This window comes from Cheilinus undulatus, linkage group 4 (assembly GCF_018320785.1).
Source record: "Cheilinus undulatus linkage group 4, ASM1832078v1, whole genome shotgun sequence".
Lineage (NCBI taxonomy): Eukaryota > Metazoa > Chordata > Actinopteri > Labriformes > Labridae > Cheilinus > Cheilinus undulatus.
Window position 1 is genome coordinate 20,251,847 of NC_054868.1, and position 23,749 is coordinate 20,275,595.

The following is a 23,749-nucleotide window of genomic DNA, read 5'->3' on the forward strand; positions in this document are numbered from 1 at the left end:
CACTTACAGGAGCTCCTATATAAACAGTACAGACAAGGAAAGATAAGATCAAACCTAGACGAGACATGAGAGTAAACTTTGAGCTGGTATCAGCAGGATATACATGTGGGTTTCCCCCCACCAGAAGAAAACCCTTTGATATTTTTCATATGTCCATTGACCCAAAACCTTTTCTCCATTTATGTTTGGTTTTTACAATGTTGAACATCTACTGAGACGGCAGCGCTAATCTGGAAAATTGTGACAACAACAGTAGGTAAACTACGTACACCTTAATTTGTGGAAAGATAAAAACACACACAGTGTGAAGCATTTTAATACAATCATTCTTGGAAGGTGATTGAACCAACACTCTGTCTCATTCATTACTGGCTAATCAGAGCAACAAGACAAAAGGAGGTCATAGGCTCCAGTAGAAGCCTGAGCTCAGCAGGGGGGGCACTGTAATAGTTTACAACCAGTGGGACTCGTTGGTTGATAAAACTCATGCTGAGGCCTGTAAGGAAAAGTGTAAAACATCTTCTCTAACAAGAAAAGCTTTCAGTGTGTTATTTCTGCTCTATTTAAAGCCTTTATATGTTCCATGTCAGTGCGGCATGTAGTTCATGTGTAGCTTTGTGTGTCATTATGAGATTTTAATAAAGTTAAAGTTGTGGCAAATACTGATACCATGAAGGATTCACATTAATTTTCTTTCACCATAATCATGATTTTTACAGACATAAGCAGCCTCATAACAAGACAGAATGTGGGGATGAGTAGAGTGAAAGCTGCTGTCCTGCTACTAGCAGTTTCAGGTTGGGCAGCTCATATTTTTTATTACAAATACAGCATGAGACGTCAGACTTTAATCAGTGTATCCAAAAATGAGGAATTTTTCCTCTCTGTTTAGCTGCAGAGCCTGTATCAGGTACCATTCAAATTACTTCAGCCACCAATAGATAGCATGAGAAGGTAATATGCTATCCCTAAACAATTGTTTGGCAATTATGTATACATGAAGAACAAGCAAATATAGTTGGCAAAAAGTGTGATACCTGCCCTGGTGTAGTCTATGTCTAAAAAAATTGCCCACATAACTAAGAGAGGGGTGTTTTTTTCTCCACATCTTGTCTGAGATGGAAGAAAAAATGAAAACCTGAAGTGCACCCTGGGAATTTTTATGAGCCTTGACTAGTCAGGTCAAGTCAAGGTGTTTACTGACATATGCACATTTCAAAAAGGTTCCATGAACAATAAAGTACTTCTTTTGTTTCCACTGGGGATAGCAAAACCAGTGTTAAAAACTTAAAAATGAAACACTAGAAAATAAACACACAATGAACAATGACTATAAAAAGTTTTTACCCTTGGATTTACCTTTTGTAAATCAATCATGATCAATAAAATGTGGCTTAAAAAAAGTCAGTTGAGCAAAAGTATATGATGTAAAATAAGTATTTGCATAAATGTTGACGCCCTTTAAAGTGACTGACATAATTCAACATAGTCCCAGCCAATAGTGCTGGTAGTCGCAAAATTAGTGAAATGGGGCTCACCTGAGTACAGTGAATGTGTCTCAAGTGGTTGAAATATAGAGGACACCTGTGTCTAGAAGCTCCAGGATGGTATGGGCGTGTCTGTTGAATGAGCTGAAACCACGCCCACTCAGGATACGGGTAGTCTGCAGCATTAACCCCCTCACTCATGGTATCATACTTGGAAAAATATTTTCCCCTAAAAACCTGAACCAATAAGCAAAACATGCATAACTATAACTTTGCAATGAAACATGAACATTATAGAACAGTACAAGACTACAAGACTGAATTCCTTTGCACAAAATGAACCAGAAGTCCCTGCTCCAGGTGACTGTTTCCTTTTACAATATTGTAGTGTTAGATTGGCGGGGTCATTCTCTACTGTGGGCTCATGACATCTGAGCCCACATATTGGCCCCGCCCACATGAAACCAAGCCAGGAAAGAGATGAAATTGCCTAAATCCAGAATTTAGTCTCATGTAGATCTCTTTACAGCAACCATATTCCAACATTTCTAGAGTGTCAAGACAAAAACTTTGGATTTCACTTTACAGGGTCTTTAATATTTTCTTACAGATGTGGTAAAACCAACAACAAAGCATTTTAAAACGTTTTTATATGTGTTGCTGTGCTCCTCTCGTTCATCCGTCATGTTTGAGAGCAGCAACAGCGATGCATTATGTTAAATATTGATGGGCTAGTGACCACCGGTTGTTCACTACTTTTCACAATGCATTGTGGGATAGAATGAGTGTACTATGTAGTGAATAACAATGCTAGCTCAGAATATGGACACCACTACAAAATGGCGTATCCACTATTTAGTGCACTATATAGTGAATAGGGAGTGATTTTGGACACAGCCTTTGTAGTTATGTTAGCAGTGCTTTATTATCCACAGCTAAACAAACTTTAGCTAAGTGAGCTTTACCAAACATAGCTAAGGCTTATTTAGCTACCTAGAAAGCTTCGTAGACTATGCTTGCTGCTTGGAATGTTTTCATGGAGGACAGGCCTTTTTCCTGTGAGCAGACTGTTTACTCGGCTGTTTTGTTATCAGGTTTTGCAGTTCATGTTTTTGATTTTTAACTTTTGGTATCATAACCCTTACCTCAACCTTTACCCTAACCCTGAATGGAATTTTTATTCTGATTTTGTTTTGAAAGTTTTAGCGTGTTCTTTCCTTTCTGAGATATACAGTGCCTCGGATGAACGGTCTGTAAGAGTGGCCGTCAGATGAATGGTCTTCAGCCAGACTGTCTTGCCTTATTTAATATTATGTTCCAACTATGAACATTGGTTAGTTTTCAGTGATAAGGGGCGTGGTTCAGTTGACTGACAGATGGGTGTGTTGTAGCTTTTTGTCAGTAGAGGAGGCTAATTGCCTGCCTTAGCGTCACCCCGTCTCATTGAGCAAACTTCAGGCAGAGTTAGCACATTCAATATTATTATCACAACTGTTTGGCTCCAAAGCACCTCTCCAGAAAGGTATGGATGACATTAGTGAGACTGTTTTAAAAAGGCTGTGGTGCTTCATAATATTTTCACATCCATAAGTTTAAAATGTAAAAGGGAGTATTGACACTCTGACATCATAGTTACACAACTGTTATGGTCTATTTTTGACACTTACACATCTTATATTGATGAATCAAAAGGCTGAGAAATAGATGATAGTTACTCTCACAAGTTCTCTGAGTTCACCTATAAAGGCATATATTTCCCACATACACCTGACCTGCTGCAAACTAGGGCAATTCATTCTACATCAGAGAGCTGATTATGTGTAACTGACCAGTCACAGCTGATCTGTGCTGTGATACATGTTCTGATGTGAGAACAGCTCAGGCTATTAAAGGCCATGAAACTGGATCTAATGAAGCTAACTCAGGCCCAGCATACTGAACATGATGTACTGCTGCAAAATTACCAAGGAGCACATATTCTCACTACAGCACTTAAGCAAGAAACGCCCACTGAATATAATGAACAAAAATGGGTTAAAGATCCTGCTTGTTTAACATATTCATATAAGAAATGCCATCTGATCAGATCTCAACTTATTTCTGTTCAAAACAGGGTCATTCATGAAAAATATTGCTTTGCCTCTTCATTGTGTGTGTGTCTCTGCGTGTATGTGGGGCGGGGGTTCTAATAAATAACAAGTAAGGGCATGACTTTGGCCTTGGGATGTAAGAATTTACCATAAATCACAGGGTTATGAGAGTCAAAGTGACACTTTGGAGTGATGTATGGCTACGTCTGGTGGAGGCAAGTTGGCTTGGCTTCAGGCTGAAGACTGTGTAAGCAGATACTAGTGCTGTACATGCAACCTGCACATACAACATTGACACTGAAACACACAGCTGCTCCTCCTCTTTTTTAACGCTCAGTCATTTCTTGCTTCTTCATCCTGAGGCTCATCATACTGGCTTCATATCTGGACACTCGGACCACCAGCAGCCCCTCAATGAGCTGCACAACTCTGCTGCCTGTCTGCTTTACAGATGAGGAGGATGAAGGCCTCACCTCTCCTCCATGGTGTGTTGACTCCTGGGAGCTGTGTAAGCATCATGAAGTCAGCCTGTCCCTGTTCTGTTTGGATGACCTGGAGCCTCTGTGTAAACAGTGTGCAGCTGAGAGCCACGCAGGACACAGAGCCTACCCCCTGAATGAGGCGGCAACTGACTGTAAGGTACGAGCCACACATCAAAAACTGAAATCATAGGACCACTAAACATTTTAGCTGAACCCAGAGTTTGGCAAATAGAAATGGAAAAACGAAGTCCTTTGAGGCCTTGGTTCTCAACTGGTGGGTCGCAAAGCCAGGGTCTGTCTGGAAGAAAAAAAAAGGCAAAAAGTCAAAGAGAGTCAAAGATATGCTTTTACTTTGAAGGAACTGTCTCCATCTCTCTTTTGTTGGATTTGCCAGATTTTTGTCCAGACTTCTAGATTTTTCATTAAATTTTTTAAAATCGTGATTAATCTCACAACCTTCATAGATAACTCTAATTAATTGCAAATTAATCCCACCATGCTATCAATATAAATAATAAGCCAATAGAATCCTGTGTACTCCAAACTATGGCTCATGACTGTATTTACATCGGAAGAACACAGTCTCCTTGCATTTCTGACTTGTGTCCTTTCAATCTAAACACCATCTTAATGTGACCCCTTCTCACAGCTTAAATGTTTCATGAGTCAACAGCTGGTCAACCACTGTTATTTTTCAGTCCTTACCATTAAATGTACGGTATGTAAACTCCACAGCCAGGGGCCTCTCAGTTTCAGCAGTTATAATAGATGACATCAGGGATAGCTGGGAATCTATAAACACTCCAGCCAATGACAGATGATAATTGAGGTCATCAGAAGTAAACGGCACATAACATGAATGAGATACAGCAACACAATAGCAGCTTTTAGCAGCTCTCTCCTCCTTATGTAGCATTCACTGTGTTTCCATGGCAACAATAGACAAGTGTCATGGCAGACAAAATACATCTGTTACCACTAGTAAAATAAAGGTGTTCACTGGCTTTGGAAACTGTACGAAGTATTTGAGGTAATGTAATTACTCGATTAAATTATTTTGATATGTAGATGTAGAAGTTTCTCAATTAATTTAGACATTTAAGCGTAGAAAATTCAATGTACTGTGTCTTTAAAACTCAATAAGTAGAACTAGATCATAAATGAACTTCCCTCTTATCCCCTTGTGAAGTGGTTTATTTTTCTACTCTTGTGCCATTCTGCTTTAAACAAACCATCTAAGTGAAAGAGCAGAAATGGTTCTTCCTATTTTCCACTGAAAGCAGCACAGCACTGGCCTGAAGGACGTCACTGGATGTGGAGCAGCTGCCAGGAACTCGCTGTTTTCCTCAAGGACTCTTCAGCAAGGACCATCAAGCTCTCAAGCACTGGTTTCACGGTTTGAGCCGCCTACTGCCACAAAGGCAAACCAAATAGAAGCACAAAGATGTCAAATAACAGCAGAGCTCTCCAAAACACAGGCTTGTTCAAGATCTGAAGCCTAGTTTTTTCCTGAGACTAGGGCAACATCTCTTTTCCCCTTTTTTTCTACAGTGCATTCTGCGACCTCAGCAGGCAGATATTTGAACAAGCAGGCAGTCAGGCATTTTTTGATCCCCTGTAAATATTCATCTTCCTGCCCAAACAGATGCTGCCTTGTGTTAATCCAAGATTAGTTTATACAGGCTGAATTTAAAGTGACTTTTAAACAGGCATGAAGACTAAGCTGGTATTGCTTTTTTCATCAGGTCACAAATAGATGGTTGCTTGAGAGAAATCTCACCTTCATCCGAGCACACAGAGGCGCAAAATGTTAAGAATAACATGTTCTGGTGGTTTCTTTGTCAGAATCAGGGCTGCGACTGAATATGTCCCATATAGTGATCTAATAACTGTGTTTGCTGCAGATTTTAACTTTCTGCTGTGGTGGCAGGTGTTGACAGGATGGAGTAGTTGCTGACTGGCACTGATTTAACAATCTATGAACATGCTTGTTGGACACGTTTAATGAATACCATCAATCTGCCAGGGACTACACATGGTTACAATCTGGCATGTTTAAATGTCCTTATTCATTAATGTGCACTGTCCCCTACAACCAGCCAACCCACCAACCAATCAATTAATAATCCTCCTGACACACAGTCTGCTGTTATAACAACCACACTGTTACTTTATGGTTGTACATTATACCATGACCGTCTGCAAATACATAATTAGCTCCGCCAAGGAGGTTATGTGATCGGGTGGGTTTTTTTGTTTGTTTGTTTGTTTGTTTGTTAGCAACATAACTCAAAAAGTTGTGGACGGATTTTGATGACATTTTCAGGAAATGTCAGAAATGGCATAAGGAAGAACTGATTAGATTTTGGGAGTGATCCGGATCACCGTCTGGATACAGGAATTTTTGAAGGATTCTTTACTATTGGGAGATAGGGTTAATGGCGGTGGTCTGCGTTTTTTAACACTTTACACAAGGATGTGGCGGACATGAGTAACTTCAATCCCAGCAGCATTTTTGGGTGTGTTTCTATTCAAAGTTTTGGAGTTTATAGAGTTTGAAAGATGCACACCCAGTCGAGGAGACAAGTCGAGTCGAGTGTAACAGAGAGAGACAGTAAATTGTAACGAGAATACTCAATGCTGGGAGGAATAGAGGAATATTCACCCTCTGCCATGACTTCCAGTCATCTGGTGAGACCATGGGTGAGACTGTCAGTGCGTCTGTTGGCACCGGCAGGCAATGCTTCCACCATGACAGTCCACACATAGTGAAACCAATGCTTTGCCTCACTGTGCTTCCACCCCATAGGGGAGGGAGTAAATCAGTGAATGCCATGGTGAAGAAGACAGAAAATAATCCTGATGCCTCAATACCACGTAGACACAATCATGACCATCAGAGGGAACCTTGATTATGTCTGTGTCACGATATTTTAACACCAGTGAATACTGCAACAGGGTAGGAATGTATTGATATCATGCAATGAAAATAGCATTAATATTATGTTGTTTGCTATGATTAGTAAATATGTTTGACGAATGAAAGCAGGATGAGATTCATTAAGTTCAGCAGAGAGGTAAGATGCTGGGGGTTGTCCATACATACAGCACCAAACAAATAAAAATCAGTGTGCTGTCAGATTTAAATTACAAAACTTAAATTTACAACTTTATTTCATCTTAGAGGCTCTTCTGAAGGTGAAGTGAGTGCCTTTCAAAAACCCCGGAGGGATCTGGCTGCAGATTTTCTCTGTCAGGTCCCCTCTGTAGGCCTGAAATGAAACTTATACCATCACACTTGATGGCGGTAATGAGCCGCCTCTCCACTGTCTCCTAAACCATGAGCCCTTATGGACTTAACTGGATGCACCTGGAAAGTGATTGAGTGTATGTTCAAGACTCTGGTATCAAGACCAGAAACTAAAAGACAAGCTCAAGACTCAACTGGAAAAATGGCACAATTGGGGCACCGGGGGCCTCCTGGTTGTGCATGTCCAGTGTTGTTAGGAAGCTGGGCAGCCTGGATTTGGGTCAGATCTGTGGCTCCTTTTAGTGCTGCACAAAATCACAAACCTAATCACAATGTCAGGCTGTGCAATAACATAATGGCATGAATCACTGTAATTATTTTGGCATTAATCAGTACTTAAAGGGTTTACAAAAATGCCTGCAGAAAGGCATTCAAGTTTAAAATAGTGCCGCTACTGAAGTTTATAGAAGTACCATATTTTTTGGAAAATATTCAGTTAAAATGTAAGGACTTGTATTTTATATGCTATTTAATATTTGTACTCTCACAATTACTCTCTATTCTCATTAAATCCTAATCACAATTGCATTATTGTTCAGTGTATCTGCAATTGCAAATTTTATATATTTTCACATGTTCATCTGTACTCTCTCTCTCTCTCTCTCTCTCTCTCTCTCTGAGTTTTCATTTCATTCATTGATTCATTTATTCATTCATTCAGCCATGTATAGGTCTGTGAAAGATGACCAAAATATAGGATATTTAGTAAAGTAAGGTCTTTGGAGGTAATTTTTCTTTTGTCCACTAGGAGGAGCTGAAAACATCATTAAATGGACTGAAGAACAGGATGGTTAATTTTGAGAAAGCCACACAAACATGGGAACAAGCTTCCAGGTATAACAAGGTAAAATTGGGGACTTTGAAAGGAAACAACCTTTAAAAGGAAACTTTTAGACTCTCTGTTCATTTTGTCACATTTAACACCCTCTACTTTTTAGGCAGAAGCTAAACTCACAGAGGAGCAGATGAAAAAAGACTTTGAGAGCCTACACCAGTTTTTAAGAGAGGAGGAAGCAGCCAGGTTACTCTCCCTCCGAGAGAATGAAGAGGAGAAGGAGAGAGAGGCTCATGAACAGAAAGACAGAATAAATCAGATGATAAAATCTCTGGAGGAGAAGATCCATCTGGTCGAGGAAGTTCTCAATGCAGATGGAGATGGAGCTGAATTTTTAGAGGTAACTTTATTAAATGTTACATAATATGCCATTAATTGTGTCTTCATATTCAAAAATAATAAAAACTCTTTTTTCAGGGCTATGAAGACACGATGAATAGGTATGAAAGATTTCTGGTTATTTTTCACATTGAAAAGCTGACATTCAAGCTGTTTGAACTCCTGAACTCATGTTCCTCTTTTTATACCTCAGTGCTTCTACAGGTAGCAGAGAGACGCTGCAGGTTAGCACAACTTTAATAGATGTGTCCAAACACCTGGGAAACCTCCAGTACTCTGTGTGGGAGAAAATGAAAGACATCGCCCCTTACAGTCAGTCTCTTTTCATACATGCACTTTCTGTTCATTTCTTTTTTGACTCCCTGCTTCACCCTTTCTGGCCCTGTTTCTCTCCTTCAGCTCCAGTGATTTTTGACTCCAGAACAGCTGGCCAGTCTTTGAGGGTGTCTCCGGGGTTAAACAGTGTTCATATCACTCCTGGACCTCCACAGGGACTGCAACAGACTGTGGGTGTTTCTGTCCCTGAGACAGCTGAATGTTTCCACCCATATCACTGCATCCTGGCAAGAGAGGGCTTCGACTCAGGAGTGCACTGCTGGGGCATCAAGGTATTTCTACACAGCATCATAAAGGGCACTAATGATATATAAGAAATGTTCAACAGATTCTTTCTCACAGACAAATCCAAAAAACAGATCCACTATAAACACCCCTTTTTTCTTAATAGTCGCATGTTAGAGCCTGAAAAAATTTACCAACAATTTGGCCCTATAGCAGGGGAGAATGGGGTTGATTGTCACACAGGTTGGTTATCACACTTATTATATCTTGCCACCAGAGGGTGCTGTTTCTCAAAATTTTGTATGCAAACGTTCAGAATTGAGATCAGAGCTCACTGGCTTAGACTTCTTTGGAGTAGGACAGCTGAACTTGAGATGGGTGGATTTTTTTTTAAGTTTTCATGTCAAAGTTAAAATATTCAGCTCCTCTGTAGTTTTCTTCAAGGCTTTTACACAATGGGTTTATAACAAAAAATGGTTACCCTTAAAACATGTGAAGGGAAAGCTGTAGTTTAGAATGGTGTTAGCTCGCTTACTAGTTGCAGATGTTTTTTTAGCAATGAAACTAGTAAGAAATTTGAGTTGGGGTTGGTTGTCACATGACAGTGAAAGCGTGTAGCCTAGTTGAGCAGACTATTGTTATAAGGCCTATTTATTTTGATCTTTATGTTGCTACAGGCTGGCCTATAGATGATCCTGTTCATTTTCCTTGCTCATGTTGTGTTAGGATGCATTAAGTTATGTTATTTGTCAACTTCTCAATGCAGTTGAAGTTTCAAATTTAGTCCTGCCATATTGACTTTTTTTTTTTTAAAGATTTTTCCCATTAAAATAACATTATGACAAACAACCCCATATTGTGTGACAACCATCCCTGTAATGGGGTTGGTTGTCACACCAGTGTCTTTGATCAAGAATTTCTTCTTTGTTACAATAAGATGGAAAATGAGAGGGACACACATTTCATGCCATCACCTTAAGCTTCAATTCAATGCAGGGATGAGTATTAAAAGATGTTTTGATGATGAGCAATTCACACTACAGTAAACAGTGTGACAAGCAACCCCATTCTCGCCTTGGTATAAAACAACATGGGCTGCTAAAATGTTAGAGGTGGCATATTATACTCCTTTCCACCTTGCAGCCCAGTCCCTTGTGGTCTTAATGAAGCGAATGTGCTGTACTTTGGTCAAAGAATAATCTGGACTAGGCACCAGAAGAAGTATTTGACTCTGTATGAACCAGACCTAAACTGTCTTTCTTGGAGTGCTTGAACCCCAGTCTGTGGGGTGTGCAGATATGATTACAGCTATGTGCCAGAGTCTTTTTACACAAGTACATGTTCTTCAATTTAAGGACACAATTTGAGTTCTTTTGCCAGCTCTGGTTTTTCATGACATACCTTCTAATTTAACCTCCATCCTGTCCCTGTCTAACAGATAGGTGACTCCAGTAACTGGATTGTGGGAGTGGCTGCTCAGTCAGTGTCCAGGAGGACAGAGTTTGAGGCCTGTCCAGAGGCAGGACTCTGGTGTATCAGCCTGCAAGACGGAAAGTACCGAGCCCTGACCTCCCCCCCACAAGACCTGGATGTTGATGAATCACTCCACCTGAGTAATATCAGTGTCAGACTAGACTGGGATGAAGGAACACTTGAATTCACAAATGAGGATAACAACACTCATCTTTTCACATTTAGACACTGCTTTAAAGAGAAGGTTTACCCTTACTTTGAGTGTGTATCAGAGTTTGGAGGCTTTACCGTGTTGGCACAGAGAGTAAACGTCAGTGTGGGGTCAGATTATGTCCCTGTGGAGGACACTGAGGAGGACTGTGTGGTAAAAAGTGAGTCTTTCCCTGAAGAAAGAAATAACAATGTATCATCAACATGCAGTGACAGTATAATGTCTGAGTGCAGGCAACAGAACGAAGACAAAACCACAGTTATTTGTTCTGCCCAAGAGGGGAAGAAAGCTAAACTCCAGAGACAAGGCACGAAGGGCAAACAGGTGAAAGCAAAATGTAGTGAAAGGGAAAAGACAAAAAACAACAAACCAGATGTGAATAAACAGAGCAGTAAGCTTAGGTTCAGTGTGAAGTACCATGTCTCACTGAACAGGGCCCTGGAAATCATCAACAGGGAGTGTGGTAATACCAGACAAATCCTGATGAGTCAAGATAATCCTATATAGATATCTGTATTTTGAGTAAACTTGAGCTTAGAAACTCACCAGGAGGCCGCCATGTTTTGGTCCGTGCTGGTAGTGTGACGTCAGAGTTCCGCAGCGCTCCCTATGAGCGCTCCTTGGCATTGCTATGCAGTAACCATTTTTCAGACGGTTTTGCTGCTTGCAGCTGTTGCTGCCATAACAGCTTTCATACCAGAGACGAGTTTGCGCGGTGTTGGCTTTGTCCCCCTGCTGTCAAAGCTCTGTCATTCTTCTACGTTTTTACCTCAATAAAACTCCCTACAAGTGACTGGATTCAGTGTAAAGTGGAAGCATGCAGGGAGCTTTTCAAAATAAAAGCATACATATGAAGGGAATTTCTCTAAACAAATGCTAAAGTGGACTTTTATTTTGAAAAGCACAAACCGGAAGTGCTTTAGAACTGTGTTAACCTTTACCTGAACTGTGTGGAAACAGAAAGCTTCATAAAGAGCAGACGTTTCGTGAACAACTATATTATTCAGATGCATCTTAGCTTGTGGCCTTCGTCTGATTCATCAAGAATAGATTTCAAACATATTCTACCTATGTGGACAAAAATATTTGCTACAAGAAAGTAAATATGGCTCTGTATTTACCATTTGCCTGTCTAGATGGACAGATTACTGCTCACGGTGCAAATAAAAATAGAGGAGACCTCAAATTTTAAAATTCTCAGTGCGTGAGATGTACAGAGTCTCTGAGATGCAGCCCTAACACTGGCTACCAATCTGAAACAGCGGTTACTGTAAAGAAACAGTGAGGAGCGCTGGGGAACTGGGATGTCACAGCGCCAGTGTGGACCAAAACGCACTGCCGCTGGTGAGTTTATAAACTTTAATTACTCAAAATGCAGATATCTAGTGAGTTTTTTAGATCAATATACATATGAGAGATACAAATGTCTATCCAACCAGATGAACTTGTCTAATCATGCAGGGTTCCTTTTTTCTTTTTTTTTCTTAAGATTTGTTTTTGGGCCTTTTTGTGCCTTTATCAGATAGAGGAGGACAGTGGATAGACTCGGAAACAGAGACGAGAGTCGGGGAGAGACATGCGGCAAAGGGCCTCAGGCCAGATTCGAACCCGGGCTAAACTAAACCCTGCTGTTAGTGTCAAGTCAAAGAATCAAAGCTTTTAAATGCAAGTGTTATTAAATCATTCTATCCCCAGCTCTCAGTCAGTCTTAGCCTGACAAAAAAACCCAACATCTATTAGACAGAATTGTTTTGATCTTTATACAGACATTAAAGGTTTGCATGTTGTCACATGACTTTTCATGTGAACATTTGTGGGTTTAAATAGATTTTAAAACTCCTAAATCAGTGAATGGATGGCAATGACATTTGAAAAAGATTTTAATATCTGTTTCAGACTAGATTGTAATCAGTTTTCTTATTCTTTGACATTTACTAGTCTCACAGAGTCAAAATGAGACTTATCCAATGTTTTGGTTGATGTGAAAGTAAAGGGGAAAGCCTTCACTACACCACAATTATTGTTTACATTTATAATTTATCTACAGATTTTATTACTTGTTTTTAAAGCCTTTTATGGCCAGATACCATCATATGCTTTTGATCTTTTTATACATTTGATGGCCGTTTAAGATCCTCTGGCACTTTCCACCATTCCTGAATCTCTAAATCTGAAGCGTGTGTAAAATAAACATTACAATTGCTGTGTATTAATCAGTGCTAATTTATTCTCTGAATCTGCGCTATATCCACATTGCAGTGGTGTGAAATTTCATTTTAATAAAGAGGAGTTTTTCCTTTCTTTGTGTCTGTGGTCTGGATTGTTGATGTTAACACAGCCATCATTTTTGATCATTTAAAAGAATGAGAATGAACAGTGCTGTGAAAAGGTATTTGCATCCTTCCTGATTTCTTATTTTGTGCACATTTTTCACACTTAAATGTTTCAGAATAATAACAGAAATAATTTGAGTAAATACAAAACAAGGTTTTTCAATCTGATTTCATTTATTAAGGGAAAAAGCCAACCAAACCTACCTAGCCTTCTGTGAGAAAATCATTGCCCCCTAAACATGATAACTCGTTGTGACACCCTTGGCGGCAACAGCTGCAAGTAATAAGAGGCAATGAGTGATTCATATCACTGTGAAGGGACAATTTTTGCCCACCTTCATTTGCAGAATTGCTTTGATTCAGTCACATTGGAGGGTTTTTGAGCCTGTTTAAGGTCATGTCACAGAATCTCAGACAGACCTAAGTCCGGACTTTGATAAAGCCACTCCAAAAAATTTTGTTTTTTTAAGCCATTCAGAGGTGGACTTGCTGGTGTATTTGGGATTATTGTCCTGCTGCATAACCGAAGTGTGCTTGAGCCTGAGGTCATGAACTGATGGCCCAACATTCACCTTCAGGGTTTTCTTAGAGCTGACTGTAAGGTTCCACCAATTACAGCAAATCATCCAGGTCCAGAAGCAGCCAAGCAGCCCCAGACCATCACACTCCACAGAGAGAGCGCAGACCTCCACCATTAGCCCTGTCTCCCAATAGTAGAGAATCCTTCAAAAAATTCCTGGATCCAGACAGTGATCCAGATCACTCTCAAAATCTAATCAGTTCTTCCTTATGCCATTTCTGACATTTCCTGAAAATTTCATCAAAATCCGTCCATAAATTTTTGAATTATGTTGCTAACAAACTAACTAACAAACAAACCCCGCCAATCACATAACCTCCTTGGCGGAGGTAACAACAGTGTTTATTTAAATGACAAAAACATAGTCACAATCATATGAACATATTTTTGTATAAATGAGGATAAAGTTGTTAGTGAATCTCTCTCTTTTCTCTTTTTTCCACTTTTGAAAAATACAATCTAGAGGTCGATATCTTTTCAGCCTCCTCCAGTCTCATAGACACGCTCTGCCCTCTATGATATCTTTATAGAGTTCATCAGTTACCGCCTCGTAACACCCAGCTCGGCTGTTCAAAAAATAAATCTTTTCACTTGACTCTCGTGGTTTGTATCCTTCCCTCTGCAGTCGTGTCTTCTGGATTTTGAAGGTACCTAAGCACAAAAGCAGACAATGAAGTTCATGTGTGCCTCAGCTGAAGTGTTGTGTGTATCCTTGCAGCACCATCTCACCTGTCGTATCAACAGATGGCATGAGTCGGAGGAAGACGGGGCATGCGTAGGATGGCAGTGCTTTTTGTACTGACTGAAGGAATGCATCAAGGTCAAAATGATCTGTGTGGGATACTGCTGCCATACCAGCCTTACCCTCCACACCTGCAGTACACCCAGATAGATGAGAAAAACATGACACAACACAGTCATAGCTATAAAAGGGTTTTATAGGCTTTTTTAGTATGTCTTTACCTGGTACACAAACACCATAGACTGCCACATCAGCATGCCCCAGCAGGCAGCTGAGGACTCCTTCCACCTCTGTCGTGGAAACGTTCTCCCCACGCCAACGAAATGTGTCGCCGCTGCGGTCTTTAAAATACATGTAGCCAAATTCATCCATCACCAGTAGGTCACCTGAGAGACAGACAGAAAACAGGGATAGGAATGATAGCATCATTAAATTCATCATCCCTGGAGGGGATCAAGGAGTCTGAAGTAATGATGACTCATTGTCAGCTTTTATTCTGATTTATTGTGAAAGTGAGTCACTGAGCAGTCTGTTAGAAAACATTTGTAGCTTTGTCATTAATGTAGCAATCATGGAAATGAACATTAATAATTAAATGTGCCTCATGATGACTTGTCTGACTGGGTTGCAATGATGTGAGTTGTTGTGTTTCTTATGTCCAGACTAGGGCAGTAAGGTCTATTGTCATGACACAAAGCATACAATTTCTATTCTTAGTAATGTCCAAATGACTCCTAAGTAAACCTTTGTAACTCAGAATATGTACCCTAAACTAAAGTTAGGTCTTGTTTATCATTAGGGTACACATCTCACCATTAATAAGCGGCTCATTAGCATTCTTATTAGTATACTAATGCATTTTAATAAAAGGGTCTATAATGTTTTAAAGAATAAGATGTAGATCCCACACAGAAAGGCCCTATCCAACTGGGATTCAGACAAGGAATCATAATACTGTGAAAGCAACAGCACCACCAAGCAACCCTTGACATGAATTTTATTATTGAAGAATGGGTTGTACTATTTTAACTGATTCACCAGCCAAATGTAATACACTTTCGAATGGTTTGCAGCCACTATTTTGATGACTTTCTTTGTATTTCTTAACTGTGGACCAGTTTGAACTTAGATTTCTGTTTAATGAACATAAAAATGAGCCACTGGGAACATCCCTTGTCATACCCTTGTGTGCACTTTGATGTTTTTTTCACTTAAAGGTGGTTGGACAATACCCCAGCATGCACTGGGTTAAAGGGGGAAAATACCATGGATGGGTTTTTAGTCTGTCAACACTGACAGTAAATTATGCAGTCATACAAGCGGCCTCTCACTGAGTAAACTGTAACAACGTTAGTGTCTTTAGACTGTGGGAGCAAACATTTAGAGAAGTGGGATGAAGTTTAGTTTTACTGAGTGGTTTCAATCTGTAAAAAAAAGGTTTAACTGGTAAAACTGATAGGTCAATAGTCAAATGTTTCTTCTGCAATGATCGACACACCTCATCAGAGAAGGAATGGTGATCAGAAGCGTTATGAACACTGATACAAGACACTAAACTTTCTATGACTTTGTCTCTGGCTGCAAATGATATCACCAGACGTCTGTGTTCGTCACAACAGTATGTTGGCTTCACTTTTGCATAGCTTGAGACAGTGGAGACATGCTGTCCATCTTTTTATTTGTATTTGAATAAAAAGAATAAAACACACCTGATATATAACAAGAGTCTCCCATCTTGAAGACGTTGTGAGCGATTTTCTTGTTGGTGGACTCTTTATCGACATAGCCATCAAATCTCCTGAGCGGATCAGAGAAGTTGATTCGTCCCACTAACATACCTGTCTCACCTGAAGAGACAGAAACAAAATACATGCACTTAACTAATTTTACAGCCGTCTTTTTCTGTGTGTCAGACTCTGCGTATTTGTATGTTCTCACCAGGCAGACAGGGCACACAGAGGCCTTGTGGATCCCTGAGCAGCTCTCCATTATCCTCCTGGACTCTGACCAGTCTGATGGGGTAAAAGCTCGGCAGGATGCGACTATTGAAACCACACGCCCCCACCTGAGTATGAAAAACATCAACATGAGACAAGATATAGTTTGAAAAATCCTCCACTCCACCTATAAGCCCTTTATAATAACATGCACCTTTCCGTCTATGTTTATCAGGCTGCAGTTGCACTCAGTGGCCCCATAAAATTCTCCAACTCGCTGGATTCTGAATCTCTTGGCAAACTCCTCCCAAACTGAAGGACGCAGGCCGTTACCAATAGCAACACGCACTCTGTGATGTGCCTCTGATGAGCGGACAGGTTGGGCCAACAAGTAACGGCAGACCTCCCCAATGTAAATAATTGCCTGTGGAAAAATATTTTAAAAAGATACGTTAGCATGAGAATCAACTAGCAGCAGTTGGATGAACCATATTATCTGTATTTAGTCACATTTGTTTGTGTACTCACAGTGCAGCTGTGTTTGACACAATCATCCCAGAAGCGGCTGGCAGAGAACTTTGGCCTGACTACAACAGTCACACCAAAGAGTAGACACTGTCCTACACCCATGATGGTTCCTGTAAGGATCCAGAGTTTAATATCAGTCCACACCAAGGTAACCAAAAGTTCACTAAGGTTGGTTTAAACAACCAAGGAGCCCTAATCAACACCTTTATTAATGTGCCCATTTTCACAGTAATAATAAATATGTTTACAGGTTACTGGCTAATAAAACAAAAACAAACCTTGTGTCTGTAGCTTATTTCTTTATTGGTTCACACTGAACAAGAGCTGATTTCTTTTAACTCACACTTTTAGTTTAGTCAGGCCTAAAGGCTGGTTCAGACCTAATGTTCACAACAAGATAAGTTAAACTCACAACTGCTAGCAACAGGACACTCTGCAACACTCTGAAAGCCAGCCAGTTCACAACACTGCAGCTGAAGGAGATCATGTATCATTTCAGTAACAACTCCCACAGTCACTCTATTTAAAGTGTTTTTCTAAGTTACTGTACAATAGATTTGTCTCTACAGGAAGGTCAGTACTGCACATTAAGTTTTTTCTGTACCTTTATCACCATGATAATGTGTAACATTAGGCTGTGTGATTCCAGCATGATTGTGATTCGCCATTAATTTCCCTTCAGTAAAGATGCTGCATGCATGTTTCTTGTCATGACCAATGTAGCATAGAAGCGCAGTGCCACAGCAAATATAAAACAACAAAATCTTTAGTAGCTCAGTCTTGTTATAAATAAGATATCTCCTGAAAATATTTTTTCCATGCACAAATTTAGCTACAACAGCCTTGAATTTCTCATGTATTAGCAAGTATAGCACTGTGTATCCTGCCTATGTGCACAACTAAGGTTGGGTAACTTTGCAATGCAGATGGATTTGTCTCTATCTCTGTCATCCAGCAAATCCATCTTGACAAGCTCCAATCCACGTCTGTGCCAAATTGAAAACTGTTTGAACCAGCTTCATTTGAGGAGAATGAGCTGGTAGCTAAAAGGTGGTTTAGCTTTACTTAAAGCCAAAAGCAATGGTTTCCGCTAGTACCACAGTTACCTTAGATGTAGCTATCGTGTAGCGCAGGGCTGATTTGTTCATTGAAATTTAGATTTAATCCCTGTAATTTGAAATCGCAGAAGGAGCTTCTTTTTTTAATGTGAAATGTGTGTCAAAATGCCAGTTGAAAACGTTTTTTTGCAGCAAAGATGTTCACGCAAACATTTAAGTTTCTTTTTTCAATAGTTTACAAAAAACACCTTCTTTCCAAATTTTTATATGTTTTTCTTAAGAATAACATATAAATGATTGTTCCCTTAAATACAACAATTTACATCAAATTTGCAATATGAGTCAAAATAATCATAATTCCAAGTTTTTCCAAAATTGTTCAGCCCTAGTTTAAGCTATCTTATATTGTGTTGGTTATAATATAGAATGATTTTTTGCTTTGAAGTTTGTTTAAAAAAATACATATGATAAAAGGAAGGGAGGAAAGTAATCACATATTAAATCGCAACAGCAATATGGGGGGGCCCACATGTAGCAGCAATTTTATCAGAACTCAGCCACATTTCTAAACTAAAACAAGGGCACAGAGCCACACTGAAAGCTTCTCTTGGTGGAAAGCACATTTTTGCTCTTCTCCACACTGGACTCAGCACGAGTTTTATTCACATCATAGTCTGCTGATCATATACTACGGCATTGTTTACCTGTCAGTCTGTTGCAGAGCTCCACATGTGTACCACCTCATTTTGTCTTGTCGCTCTGAATGGTCTGTAAGAATGTGACAGACAGTACATTTGTCCAATCACCTTCTGAGATTTTTTTGAAAGGTCCTGCCTTTCCCAAATGCTTTCTATGGGAGCTTTCTAAGATACGTGTGAAATATACCCATGCAATGGATATATGAAACAGTCTATCTGGCATGCCAGATCAGAGAGAGGGGACAGGCTGAAGTTTCTGTTTTAATTTCAGGTTCTCATTTCATTCACTCATAATCTGCTTGCAACGTCCAAAAACCAGCTGTTGAAGATTTGACAGAGTGAATTGCGGGACACCCCGTCAGCCAACCTGATCTGAGCTGCAACAGCTTAGTTCACACTGGTACAACAATCCCCCATGGTGATCTAAAACAGTCTTGTTGCATCGCCAATATCTGGTCTGAGCTGGGTTTTAGAGTTTAGCGCATAATTAGGGGGCATGGCTGGAATTAAATTGAGCATGGGCACATTGTAAATATTTACCAGGATGCTTCACACACTCCTCCTATTACTTGCTTGATCTAAAGTTAGATTAAAAAAAAAAACATATTTGATATGGCAACGACTGTCATCAGCTTCAAAACTCCACTTCGTAAAACCAATTCAGGACATCACTGGGACTTTATCCATGTTCTGTAAAGGCTTATCAAAAATCACACGCAGCTATCTTTATAGTGCACTATGTAGGGCACATGCTTATTTGAAAGAAAAAATCTTGTTAAAGAGGACAATGTGTGAGATAGAGGGTTAATGATGTGAGATTTACCTGCAGAGTGATACAGGGGCAGGCAGTTGTACATGATATCATCATAACGCAGTCCAAATGAGTGGAAACCAAAGGAAGCAATGCGATAATACCTAAAAATAAAAAAGCATCAATAACAGACCTCAACTGAGATTGTATTTCTGTTTTACTAGGATGTCAGAATATTATGCTTTTAATTGTCCTTTGTGGTTGGATTTTGTGTTTTCCTGTGCTCTGACAGTAAGCATGTCTAAATAGACACTTTTTTAAAAGCTCACCGACTGTGCACCACTATAGCTGCCTTTGGCATTCCTGTAGTTCCAGATGTGTAGATGTAGAAAAGTCTGTCTGTAGAGAGAGAGAGGAACAGATTTTTACATCCAGTGTTGGCCCATATGCTCTTTTATTTATTAGCCGATGTTTAACATGTACGGTATGCACCCTGACTTAACATGTTTCAGTCTCTCCTTACACATCCTCTGTGCGTCTGACAGGCTGTGCAAGTGAAGACTTGAAGAGAATGAACCCAGGAATGCCATGTGATAACAGCAGTGAAAACAATACAGCGTAATTACAAATAGAGAAAACCTGATGCACAAATATATCTACTGATAACCTTAATGATTACAATGGAGCTTAAGATGTGATGTAATCCTTGCTTTGATGTCAGACACAGACATTTTCATACAACCATCTAACTTTGTGTGAGAACTAGCATTACATAGCATGAGTGGGCAATTTGTTTCACATTGGTGTGTGCTATAATATGCATGCAACATCACAGGCAGAGCAGAGAAAGAGAAATCTGGCAGTGCAGTTTGCTCCTGCAGGTAAAGACTTGCTGAGCATGAGCAAGTGTTGCAATCCAAACACTAATATTTGTAACATTTAGTGCATAACATGGCATCATACTGGTACCACCATGCTAATACACTCTGCAGAGCCTCACCATTGAAATCCTTCTTGAGAGTGTGGTTTGGTTGGTGTTTTGGGGAGCGGTTCAGCAGAGTGTCCAGGTTCTGAACTCTGAGGCGGCAGGGTTCCTCTTCATCATCCCGCCCACCACTGATGAACAAAAGCAAGTCTGGCTGTAGAGAGTCTCTCACCTCTGATACAGCTGAGGCAGAAATTAAGAAGAGCATGTTTTTTCTTAGAATAGCATCAAACTTATATCCTGACTTAACAATCAATTAAATTGTGAATTAAACACCATGGCTCCATCAGCATCCACACTATTTCTATTTCATCACAAAAGATAATCCTACCTTCTCTCATCTCCATCCCAAGCACCATGGCTCGAGCTCTTGACACACTGATGCAGTGCAGCAGTGACTGCTGCCGAAGGTTGTGGTTGATAAATGCAGCCTCCACACCGACCATTGCCAGACCCAACCACAGAGCCACGACTGAAGGCTGGCTCTCCATGTATAAGGCCACTACATCGCCCTCTACCCAGCCCTGTGCAAGTGCCCAGTGAGCAACTGCATAGCATCGCTGCTGAAGCTCCCTGAATGTCCACACCTGGAAAAAAAAAAAAATCACATGGTGTGTGATTCTGCTCTATTTCCATCCCTTTGAGGGAGCAGATGCTGTTTAAGCTACTTTGGGGAATGATTTTTGATGAGTGCTCACCTCTCCTGTGGCCTCATAGATCAAAGCAGGTTTATCTGGGTGCTTTTTCACTATCTGTGCAAACAGGTCAGGGATGGTGCTTCTGTTATGTAGATGACGGTACATGGGAATCCTCACTCGTAGGATAACATACAAACACCTTCAGATCAGAAGGATTGGAGAACTGACAAGTTTCATGCAAGATTGGGAAAGAAAAGTTATAACACACACTTACACTGATGCAGATGTAACAATCTACTTACATAAGGTCTCTTCTGATGGTGCATAAAGCAACATATATAAACCTCCATGATCCCCTCCAGACCATGAAGAGCCCAAGACCAGCCCAAAGACAACAGAGCCAGGGGAGAGAGAGCAGCATGACAGCTCCAAACACACTGAGGAGAGCTATGGCACCACTCATCAGATGCATTGTCCTATCTGTGGCGATACAAACACTGATATCATACAAAAACAAGCACACACCAACCGCAAACATAAAGTTTTGTGGATAGGAGGCTTACCTTTTCAAGTCTTTCGGCCCCTTCCAAAGAAGTGTTGAGGCTTCAAAGTTATTCTGAAGTGAGGGGGAGAAGGAACTTTTTAATGTGAAAGCAGCAGCTGTCAGAGTAAACGTGTGTGATGAACAGCGCGGAGTAAGAGCACGTTTAGACTCATAAAGCTGCGTCACAGCAGCTCTGCTCTCTTTAGGCTCAGAGGCGGAGAGTGAGTCACAGCGCCGCGAGGACGACACATCACCTGTAGTCTGATTTATACACCTGACGGCTGATTAAGTAGGAAAAATAATGACTATGAATAACGAGGAACATGACTAAAATTCAGAATGAAATATTGGATAATTTTTCATTCATTATCATTTCGTCATAATTAAATCTTCAAACAGGAGGCAGAATTTGTGAAATTACGACAAAGATGATCGCTGGCATGGCTGCTAGCTACAGCCTGTTTGTATGCCAAAGTTCAACATTATTCTGGACTTGGTGCTCATCTTACACAAACATCATACAGGCTATTAAAACCAGGAAAAGAATACGAATATAAACGCTGCGCGAAAAGGGCTTCATAACGGAAGCAGATAGTGGAGGATGAAGTGTTTTTGTTCTAACTCAAAAATTAGCTTACATTTTTTAGACCATGTTTAATCCTATAATTTATATCTAGGCTATTAAGTAACTGCCGTACGTTTCCACTTATTTGCCCAGTGGTAATGTGGCAAGTAGCCTTTTTTAATTCACGATGAATTAATTAAGTGTAACAATTTCTTCTGTTTTTCCCCCATAACGTTAAACTTGACTTTATAGTAGCCAACACATATTAATTGTTCACTTGGCCACAATAGGCTAATAGGCTCCTGACTAAATTTTAATGCTAGCTTACACTTATAAAAATGTTCAGCCCAATCTACTTAGAAAAACCTAGGCAACTATTTGCATCACTTTTTTGTAGATTAGCCAGATTAATATTTGTGAAAACTACTACTCTGTTTTAGTTTAAGAGCAAAAAAAAATCAAAGTGAATTTTTTCTTACATTTTCAAGTAGATTTAACAAGACTTCATTTTTTCTTTTAAATATATGTAATTTCAATTAAGCTCATCTTGTAAAAATGACTCACGCCTTTGACGCAGTTTAACACATTCATTTAATTTATATTATTTATGATTCCTCTGACCGACGGTATTCATTAGAAACATCTGTAATAATGCTTGACAAGGAAGTATCTGTATTCACACTTACTAGAGTTTACCTCAGTATTATATTTATCGAGGAATGATTACATCTATAAACAGAAAGCTTCCTTTGGCAGGTAAACTCAATTTAAGGAAGTGGCCTACTCTTTTCACTCATGGTGCAAAAGTGTTGACCATCAAAATCAAAAATAATCCATCAGAAGGCTGAACAAAGGAATCCCAGCAGTGATGTCTGTACAATATTCAACATCTAAACTCACCTGTTCACATTTAAACATATCTAAACACACTTAAACACTCTGCCCCAGGGCATCATGGGAAAATGATCCCCAGATTTGAACTCCACCAATCTGATCTATTATCACTGCCATGTCTTCAGTTAGCAGTTCATCTATTATTATTATATACTATGTAAGAAAAACAATCCATCTATTGTCATTAATAATGACTCAAATATATAAGACTTGGTCTGATGTTTTCAATACACATTAATAACACTGGATCCCGTAATTTCACAGTGACACTAAGAGTTTTACAGCACATGCATGGATAAACATCAGCCATTTTATTTCTTGTCTGTTTAACTAGGCTATATGATAAATTCTAAACATATATATAAGTTGCTAAAGCTACCTTATATACACATACATATATATACTGTTGGTATGTAGTAGATGTACAATCTAATAGTCTCTTTTATTCTATTATATGCCATCATGTTATGTTAGTAACAAGGACCTTTTATGGTGTAACAAATTGCTGAGTTGACTTTGCTTTTGTCGTCATCTGACCACAACACCAGCATCACCACAGGGATTTTTAGGAAAGTGTATTTTCACTATTTTATTTTATTTATCTATTATAGGTCCACAAACATTACATCCCTTTTGTGTATATAAAGAGTTTTATTTAATTGTATTTCATTAGTTGTGTGTAAAATGCCTTTTCTAGCAAGCTCGACC

The 23,749-nt window shown here is 39.7% G+C and overlaps 2 protein-coding genes across 2 annotated transcripts; one reads left to right on the plus strand and one right to left on the minus strand.

Annotated features, from left to right (window-relative positions):
• The first annotated feature begins 3,937 nt into the window (after nt 1-3,937).
• Nucleotides 3,938-13,055, plus strand: LOC121508066 (E3 ubiquitin-protein ligase TRIM39-like). Its single transcript, XM_041784560.1, has 7 exons — nt 3,938-4,216; nt 8,118-8,213; nt 8,308-8,544; nt 8,622-8,644; nt 8,737-8,855; nt 8,943-9,151; nt 10,543-13,055. The coding sequence occupies exons 1-7, from the start codon at nt 3,992-3,994 to the stop codon at nt 11,293-11,295; spliced, it is 1,662 nt and encodes a 553-aa protein (XP_041640494.1). The 5' UTR covers nt 3,938-3,991; the 3' UTR covers nt 11,296-13,055.
• Nucleotides 13,056-13,956: 901 nt separating this feature from the next.
• LOC121508454 (long-chain fatty acid transport protein 1-like) lies at nt 13,957-23,414 on the minus strand. Its single transcript, XM_041785321.1, has 14 exons — nt 21,602-23,414; nt 21,341-21,518; nt 21,099-21,237; nt 20,732-20,987; nt 20,416-20,583; nt 19,745-19,814; nt 19,488-19,579; nt 16,909-17,018; nt 16,595-16,804; nt 16,382-16,508; nt 16,153-16,290; nt 14,665-14,829; nt 14,431-14,574; nt 13,957-14,352 (listed from the first exon to the last, which is right to left on the minus strand). Exons 2-14 carry the CDS (start codon nt 21,508-21,510, stop codon nt 14,195-14,197), a joined length of 1,947 nt encoding a protein of 648 aa, XP_041641255.1. The 5' UTR covers nt 21,511-21,518; nt 21,602-23,414; the 3' UTR covers nt 13,957-14,194.
• Nucleotides 23,415-23,749: the final 335 nt, after the last annotated feature.